The sequence below is a fragment of the Euprymna scolopes genome, chromosome 38, assembly GCF_053919585.1.
Source record: "Euprymna scolopes isolate OS-2025 chromosome 38, ASM5391958v1, whole genome shotgun sequence".
Classification (NCBI taxonomy): Eukaryota; Metazoa; Mollusca; class Cephalopoda; order Sepiida; family Sepiolidae; genus Euprymna; species Euprymna scolopes.
The window spans coordinates 76,598,082-76,607,651 of record NC_136519.1 but is presented as its reverse complement, the minus strand read 5'-3'; the positions used below and the strand labels follow the sequence as shown (position 1 = coordinate 76,607,651).

At 34.6% G+C, this 9,570-nt stretch overlaps 2 protein-coding genes across 3 annotated transcripts; both read left to right on the top strand.

Moving 5' to 3' along the window:
- The first annotated feature begins 264 nt into the window (after positions 1–264).
- On the top strand, positions 265–1,711 carry LOC145263194 (uncharacterized). Of its 2 annotated transcripts, none has more exons than XM_080120260.1 (3): positions 265–718; positions 836–1,289; positions 1,507–1,681. In XM_080120260.1, the coding sequence occupies exons 1-3, from the start codon at positions 564–566 to the stop codon at positions 1,546–1,548; spliced, it is 651 nt and encodes a 216-aa protein (XP_079976386.1). In that variant the 5' UTR covers positions 265–563; the 3' UTR covers positions 1,549–1,681. The 2 variants fall into 2 exon arrangements, with proteins under 2 accessions (XP_079976386.1, XP_079976385.1); XM_080120259.1 differs by having other exon boundaries at positions 267–718; positions 1,538–1,711.
- Positions 1,712–1,930: 219 nt separating this feature from the next.
- On the top strand, positions 1,931–3,369 carry LOC145263193 (uncharacterized). Its single transcript, XM_080120258.1, has 2 exons — positions 1,931–2,529; positions 2,731–3,369. Exons 1-2 carry the CDS (start codon positions 1,931–1,933, stop codon positions 3,023–3,025), a joined length of 894 nt encoding a protein of 297 aa, XP_079976384.1. The 3' UTR covers positions 3,026–3,369.
- Positions 3,370–9,570: the final 6,201 nt, after the last annotated feature.

Here is a 9,570-nt window from a genome sequence, read left to right as displayed (position 1 = left end):
AGCAGCCTCTCGGATGCCTCAATTTGTAGTTAAAACTTAAATGATTTTTTTTTTATCTAAAATGATTTAATCTATACTTTAAAATAATTATAGTAATGCTTTATAAAGAAAAAAGAATAAATAAACGCTTAATTCGGTGAGTCAAAAAACATATGTGCATGTATATGTGTGTGTATGTGATATATATATATATATATATATATATATATATATATATATATATATATATATATACGGCTCCTTGTAATTAAATCTCTCTCCCTCTCTTTTATGTGTGTGCGTGTTTGTGAATCTAAAATCTTTTATCTTTTAAAAAAGGCCTTTTTTCAAAAGACGTTTTGTTGAAACTGTTAAATAGTTTTGTCTCTTGCTTTTCATAAGGCACTTTGTTAAATTTAAATTGAACAAAAAATAAATAAATAAAATAAAAGTCATTTTCTTTTTTATCAGAAAAGTTCTGATTGACAGTTTTTACTTTGTTAAAAAATTGAAATTTAACTAAAAATGTTAGTTATCCAGCCCACCACCTGGAGGACACCAGGAGCCTCTCCGTGGCATCTTCCATGTCCACCAGTAGCCTGGAAACCTTGGACAGCAGCAGCGTGGACATGATGAGCGCCATCGGCGAAGAAACCTCCGACCACGAGGAGACCCAGGGAGGGGAACAGGCCTTGAACGGTGAGGAGGAACTAAAGGGCTCTCTTCAAGGCATTAAGGAGTAAGTTAGAATTTTTAAATTTATGTTTTATCACTTTATAAGCTTTATCTTAATGCAACTGCGTTTAAGAAGTGTTTAAGTTTTTAATTTCTTTAATCTTTATCTTTTCTGTTTCAGTTTCTTCAAGTTTTACAAGCTGCTGAGCTCCCAGAAGGGCAGTAAGTTAAACAATAAGATGCTGCACAAGGGGATGGCCAGCTGCTGCAAGTGCCCCCAGAAAATAAGGTTCGACAGCGAGTCGAGGGGAAACCTTAAAAAGCATTTCAAGACAAAGCACCCCTCCATGCTGTCGTCTTTGGACGAAGCCATGTCCCTCAACCGGTTTAAGCCGACGAACAGGGTAGAGAAGACCATTCGCCAGATCACACCGAGGGAGGCGACGGAGAGGCCCACGAAGCTGTCGCAGGAGATGGCCCAGCAAGCGTACGTGGTCTGGTTCGCGGAGGGCCTCAAGCCCCTCTGTGACACCAAGGACGAGGCCACGAGGACCTTCTTGAACTTCCTCAAGCCAGAGTTCAAGATGCCGTGCAGAAAGACCCTCACCAAGCGGCTCAACAAGTACGCTGTTCAGGTAAAAAAAAAAATTTAACTATTAAAATTTAAACTAGGTAGTTGAAAGTAAGCTTAACTTTAAAAATGATTTTATTTTTTTTAAAACTATTAACATATTATTCATTAACTTAAAGCTTTTTTAAAGTTACATTTAAGGGTTTTTTTTTGTTTTAACTTCGTTAAGTTTTAATTTAATAATTTATAACTAAAAGCAAAACTTTTTTTATTTTTTAAAGAGTCTTCTATCAAGTCTAATTTCCTTGGCAGGTCAAGGATGAGATCAGGGCCACCCAGCAGGACGTCGACCTTGTAGCCACCACCGCCGACTCCTGGACATCCCACAGGAGGGCCTTTCTCGGCTGCACGGCGCACTGGATCGACCCCATCACTTTGGAGAGGAAGGCAGCAACTCTTGCGTGCAGGGAGCTGATGGAGAAGTAGACGGGACGATTTCTGGCAAGGAACTTGTCTGACATCTTCGCAGAGTTCGACATCAGCAACAAGATCACCCACTGCACCACCGACAATGGGCGCAACTACGTGGCAGCCTTCGAACACTTTGCCGCCGACACCACCACCAGGCCAGAGTTGACAGAGAAGCAGCTCGAGGAGCAGACCGACGAGGCGATCGTCAACAGTGAGGTCGTCGACGTCTCGGACATGCTGCGCAACAGGGGGGATAATGAGTCACAGCTTCCGCAACATTTTAAATGCAATGCTCCCACTCTCAACCTGTTGGCCACGACGGACGTGGCAAAGGTGCCTGAGTGGAATACTGGGTCCAGGGCTGTCTTTAGGAAGCCTGGGGCCAAGGCCCAGGCCCTGTGGAACCTGCAGAATAGGTCCTCTGTCTACGCAAATAAAATAAAGGAGGCTCTGGGTGGCAGAAGGCTCATCACCCCTGTAGCTACGAGGTGGAGCAGCTACTTCAACTCCATGAAAGCCCTCATGGAGCTTGTGCTGGAGAAGCAGGATGCCAAGGTTGCCATCAACCACATCCTCGCAAACCAGGGCTCTGCCGGCTTCGATCTGAAGGATGCCGAGATCATCAAGGAATACGTGGATGTAATGGAGCCTGTCGCCACCTGCCTAGACAGGATGCAGTCAGACAGGTGGGCCTATATGGGCAACCTCCTTCCCGACTTGATGCTCCTCAAAAAGAAGCTCCAGCAGCAGCAGAGCCGCAACCTCAAACACGCCAAGAAGCTTGTGGACTACCTCCTCGACCAGGATAACCTCACTAATGGCTTTGCCAACAGGTAAGATAAAATCCCCTGTAAAAACATTTATAAAATTTTAAAAACTTGTAAAAAATTCTTAGCATTTTTAATTTTATCTTTTATTCAAAACTAAAATTTAAATAAAAAATATAATTAAGTTGTTTACATAAAACTTTTAAGAAATGATTGATTTTAAAGAACTTTTATAAATAAAAACTTATATGTGCTTTTTTTTATTAGATTTGGTCACCTGTTCACGGAGGAGAACCTGCTGATGGCCACCACCACCCACCCAGCTCACACTCTCCAGGCCATCTACCGCCTTGCGGAGCAGGACTACCCCACCATCAAGGAGAGGCTTGTTAGGGAGTTGGTCGACATCATCAGTCCAACCCCTACGCTGGAGGATGCTGCTGATCAGGGTTGCTCGGATCAGTACTTCTGCTATGATGACCTCTATGGGCCTTTGACTTCCACCACCCCAGCCAACAACTCTACGCTGGAGGAGGCCATCAAGCTGGAGGTCATCAACTGAGTCAGGGCCAGGGACCACGTCGTCAGGAAGGAGCAGTTTCCTGTCGGCCACCGCGATGCCTGGGTGAAGTTGTTTATCAAATACAACACCTCCTTGCTCAGTTCCGCTGCCGCTGAGAGGTTGTTCAGCACCGCTGGCGACATCCTCCGCTCCAAGAGGTCCTCCCTGACTGCAAACAACTTTGAGCAGTTGGTAATGTTAAAGGGCAATAGCAAGAGATTTAAGAGCTTCCTCGACCTGGAGTAGGAGGCTCAAGACGACTTCATTTTTTGTGTTGGGAAGAAATTTATTTTGTGATTTATTTTGCAAAATTTAATAAAATGTTTAAAAATTAATAAATAATACTGTATTGTCGAGTTTGTTTAAATTTAACGTTTTTTTTAGTTTGATGTTTATTTTTTGAGTGAGAAATTCATTTATTAAATAAGTTATGATGGATTTTAACAGCATTGGGGGAAATGCCATTATTGAAATAGAGGGACTTTTTTTTTTTTTAATCAAAAAGAAATACTACAAAGTCTGAAAATCTAATCTCCAAAACCAGTATGTAGTTCAAAATTATTTGAACCAAATGAAGGGGGAAGCGTATGAAGAAAAAAAAGGGGGGGGGTAAAAAGAATTAAATTAACGAAGATATCTTTCGGCCGATACTTTTCAACTTTAACATCGGCAGGTTTAAAAGATTAAAAAAAAATATATCGAAGTCGAAAGACCAGAATTAACGAATGAGGGGGGCGTTAATTCTAGTCTTTAGAAAGATATCTTCGTTAATTTAATTCTTTTTACCCCCCCCCCCCCGTTTTTTTTTCTTCATACGTTTCCCCCTTCATTTGGTTCCAATAATTTTGAACTACATACAGGTTTTGGAGATTAGATTTTCAGACTTTGTAGTATTTCTTTTGGATTAAAAAAAAAAAAAAAAGTCCCTCTATTTCAATAATGGCATTTCCCCCAGTGCTGTTAAAATCCATCATAACATTTTGTACCCATAAAAATCTTTTTAAATAAGTTATGTATTTTTAAACTTAAAAATTGTATTAAAGGTACTAATTTACTTCTATTCTTAAATTAACCTAAGTAACAGAGAAATAACTTAAAAAGTGCGTTATGGGCCTTTAAAAGCATTTTTTATTATATAGAGAGCTTTTTTAATCTACCGATACCGATCTACCGAATACCGATACCGGCGGTAGATTTCTGAAAATCTACCGATCTACCGATACCGATTGGACACGGCTCGCTACCGAATACCGATACCGGCGGTAGATTTTTTCTACCGAATCCCAGCTCTGAACAATAAGCAAACAAACATATTTTTTTAATCTATATATTAATACAATAGCGTGTGTGTTATTTTCTGTGTCATGGTTACATCCGGGTCGTTTAATTATGTACTTCCACTTCTTGTTATAAATAATTTTACCAAGAATTCTTCATAAGTTTTGGTTTCGGTTTCGATTATATCTGATGGCACTTAAGTCATCTATTTTTTTATAAATAATTTTACCAAGAATTCCTCATAAGTTTTGGTTTCGGTTTCGATTATAGCCAATGGCACTTCAGTAATCTATTTTTTAAAAAAATTTTACCAAGAATTCCTCATAAGTTTTGGTTTCGGTTTCGATTTTAGCTGATGGCACCTTAGTAATCTATTTTTTTTATAAATAATTTTATCAAGAAGTCTTCATAAGTTTTGGTTTTGGTTTTAGCTGAAGGAACAAAAGTTATATATATATATATAGCTGAAGAAACTAAAGTTATATATATATATATAGCTGAAGGAACTAAAGTTATATATATATATAATATATATATATATATATATATATATATATATATATATATATATATATATATATATATTAATAAGTTTGGGATTCAGTTTCGATTCAAGCTGATGGATATAATTTTTTTATTTTTGAAATCACAACTTTATAATACATAAAAATCGATAGAACATTAACTCTATAATAATATATATGAAATCTGCAATAATTAAAATATCATATTTAAGCATACTTTACGACTGGGCTACGCCGGGCGTCCCTGCTAGCTTAGATATAAATACTTTTGCAGTTTTAACAAAAAAGCTACAAATTATTGTATGCTGACCATCTACATCTTATGCTGACCATCTACAGAATGCCAATGAGACCCCTGTGGAATTTCAGCAGGTTCCACTAGTAAAAATATAATTCTTTTATTTAACACTGGAGGAGCATTTTTAGTTAAGACTTGTTGAGACCCGATGTGTGCTGCCCATGCCTTTTATAGCCAAGCCGCCATGAGCATCTGTCACGAACAGGATCCATGTTTCGACTATCTAAAAACAATAATTTAATTCTCCTCTCTCTTTCTTCATTGAAAGAGAGTGAAAGAAATAAAGAAAGAGAGAGAGAGAAAGAGAGAGAGGGATTCATACGTAACACTTGAACATTGTTGAGTTTTTGTAGGGCTCGATGACAAGTTCTTTTAAGTTTGCCCTTTTGAATATGGTGTCTCAGATAGTTTTGAACTTGGTTGAATATTATAAACAACTGTCACTCTTGGCTCGAGTCATACCTGATTGACAACAGTTACTGAAGCCGTTATGTTTTTTGTTCAATAATAAGCCTTTCATTCTCACCTCCCCACGAGCACAGGCAAGCACAAGTTAGGTATATGGTTTATTAATGTAGAAGCCCCCAGCTCCCAAAAAAGGGAGCTTTCTCATTGTGCCACACATTGTATACAACAGTATAGATTTTGTGTTAGTTTTTGCGACATATGGAGGTTGTGACTTGTATATCAAACCCAAACAGAAGATTGCACGCTAACGTCATAAATAATGTTGCAATAATGAAAGAGTATGACCACATAGAGTACGGCACAATCACGTTGACACACCGATTCTCACCAGATCACCGAAGTTAAGCAACGTTGAGCCTGGCCAGTACCAGATGGGTGACCATTTGGGAAGGCTAGGTGCTGTATGTACCTTCTCAGAAGGTTGGGTGTGAGGCCAGCATCCTCACCCTCTAAAAAGTACTCTTCGCTGCAAAAACATCTACAAAAGTTGTAGATGGCCTATGCCCCCCCAGGGGCCCAAGGGCTGTGGATGGATGGATGGCCACATAGATTTGGTGATTCTACCTATAATTAAATAAGAACGAATCAATCAACCAAGTGCTAGAACAACTTTATAAAATAGACTGAATCTTGTTAAATTCTTCAGTGATACGAGGTGCCTTCAATAAGTTTCCAGACTTTTTGTACAGGCATTTAAAATTATCGCAGACTCTTGAAAATTCACTATGTTATTGCTATACATCTTATGAGATAACTGACCAATTTTCATGATTTCACATTCAAATGAACAGCTGTAGCAGGAAGTTAAATACACCCTACTAAAGCCTGATTATCACAGCTGGTGGATTTAAAAAATGCAATCTGGCCGTGAGGACACTTTAGTAGAAAGCTATGCAATAAAATTCTGTTTTAAACTTGGAAAAAATGCCACAGAAACGTATGGAATGCTTCAGACTGCTTTTGGACAATCTTGCATGAACTGAGCATCAGTAGCATAAGAGATTCAAGGAAGGCAGGGACTCTGTGAGGGGTGATGAGAGGTTTAGGAGGAGTAAGAAAGTCAGAACACCAGAGTTGATTGATTAAATACAGAATTTCATGGATAAAGATTATTGTGTGTCTATAGAGACAATAAGTGCACAGTTTGATACTAGTGTGAAAACTGTACACGCAATTATTTGTGAGGAACTGAAGATATGGAAGATTGGCACCAAGTTTGTCCCAAGAGTGCTCCATCCTTGTCACAGACTATTTGACCAAGATGGGCATCGATAGTTTCTCGCCCTCCTTATAGTCCAGATCTTGCTCTTTGTGACATTTGGTTATTTTGTAAGTTCAAGGAAAAACTTAGAGGCTGTCATCACGAGACAATTGAGGGGATAAAAGAGGCTGTGACAAGGATTATTGATAGGTCCACACAAGAGGATTTCCATGGGCCTTCCAGAAATTGTTGGAACGGTACAAGTGCATTACAGCCGGAGGAGATTACTTTGAAGGGGACTAGAGTTTCATGTGTGTACTATCAATAAAAGTGCCCACACAAAAAAAAAGTCTGGAAACTTATTGAAGGCACTTCATATCTTTCCGTCTAAAAACAAGACTGTGGTTCTGCTGATCATGACTGGATTAATTCTTTGTCTGGGAAAACTTCTCTAACTGGATTTATGCTGCCATTACTTTTTTTTTTTTTTTGCTTTGGGACTACATTTTTTATTTTAAGAATGACTTTACACTCAAGAAATAATATTCCTGCTTTGGCACAAGATGTGATTTTGCATCCATTTCTCTTTTTTGTATTTTAATAGTTTGTTGGACATTTTTTTTTTTTTTTTTTTTTGATATTTTGTCCTGTTTTTTTTTTTTTTTAGACATTTTGTCCTGGTGTGAAAGTGCCAGCTGATGGTTGAACTGCTGCCCCATTTATATATTTTTTCTTACGAGAAGTTTGTGTAGCTGGAAAAACACTATTTATTGGTAAACAAACTCTCCAGTTCAATAGAGCTTCAATCGGTGAATTACCATTGGGAATATTATTTTTATGGAAATTGCTCGACAAGGCATGAAGCCACTTGATGCAAGGAGCTAACAAGAATGAAAAATATAATTATTGCAAAAGCAGTAGATGCTTATTGACCTTAGTCTCGAAAAGACCAAGGCTGTAGCTGTAGAAGGAAAACAGTGAGCAGGAAGAGAGTTCCACAACTTTACAGTTCTTGGACAGAAGCTACTGGAATCGAAAGCTGTATTATAATGAGGTATTAAAACTGAATTGTTGGAGACTGCTATGTAACGTTATTATCTGCAGACACATGTTGTGTGCAGTTCCAGTCACAAAGGAGACCAAAACAAAGAATAGGAAATGACTCCAACTCGCTTTTTGGTTCTGTACGATGACATTTATTTCTTCATCATTATGGCCGCGAATTCACCCACGTGATCTAGAATGATCTCCATGCGTCTCACGAGATCTTGAATGTTATCTCATCTCGCATGTGTTCATTGTCTTTGTTTTTTTTTTTATAGTCCATTCTATAATATAAATAATAAACAACTAATCTATAATATAAATAATAAACAACTAATCTATAATATAAATAATAAACAACTTTTATGTAGAATAAATAATAAACAACTAATCTATAATATAAATAATAAACAACTTTTATGTAGAATAAATAATAAACAACTAATCTATAATATAAATAATAAACAACTAATCTATAATATAAATAATAAACAACTTTTCTATAATATAAATAATAAACAACTTTTATGTAGAATAAATAATAAACAACTAATCTATAATATAAATAATAAACAACTAATCTATAATATAAATAATAAACAACTAATCTATAATATAAATAATAAACAACTTTTCTATAATATAAATAATAAACAACTTTTATGTAGAATAAATAATAAACAACTAATCTATAATATAAATAATAAACAACTTTTCTATAGAATAAATAATAAACAACTAATCTATAATATAGATAATAAACAACTTTTCTATAGAATAAATAATAAACAACTAATCTATAATATAAATAATAAACAACTTTTCTATAGAATAAATAATAAACAACTAATCTATAATATAAATAATAAACAACTTTTATGTAGAATAAATAATAAACAACTATTCTATAATATAAATAATAAACAACTTTTATGTAGAATAAATAATACACAACTACTCTATAATATAAATAATAAACAACTTTTCTATAGAATAAATAGTAAACAACTAATCTATAATATAAATAATAAACAACTTTTATGTAGAATAAATAATAAACAACTAATCTATAATATAAATAATAAACAACTTTTATGTAGAATAAATAATAAACAACTAATCTATAATATAAATAATAAACAACTTTTCTATAGAATAAATAATAAACAACTAATCTATAATATAAATAATAAACAACTTTTCTATAGAATAAATAATAAACAACTAATCTATAATATAAATAATAAACAACTTTTATGTAGAATAAATAATAAACAACTACGCTATAATATAAATAATAAACAACTTTTATGTAGAATAAATAATAAACAACTAATCTATAATATAAATAATAAACAACTTTTATGTAGAATAAATAATACACAACTACTCTATAATATAAATAATAAACAACTTTTCTATAGAATAAATAGTAAACAACTAATCTATAATATAAATAATAAACAACTTTTATGTAGAATAAATAATAAACAACTAATCTATAATATAAATAATAAACAACTTTTATGTAGAATAAATAATAAACAACTAATCTATAATATAAATAATAAACAACTTTTATGTAGAATAAATAATAAACAACTACTCTATAATATAAATAATAAACAACTTTTATGTAGAATAAATAATAAACAACTACGCTATAATATAAATAATAAACAACTTTTATGTAGAATAAATAATAAACAACTAATCTATAATATAAATAATA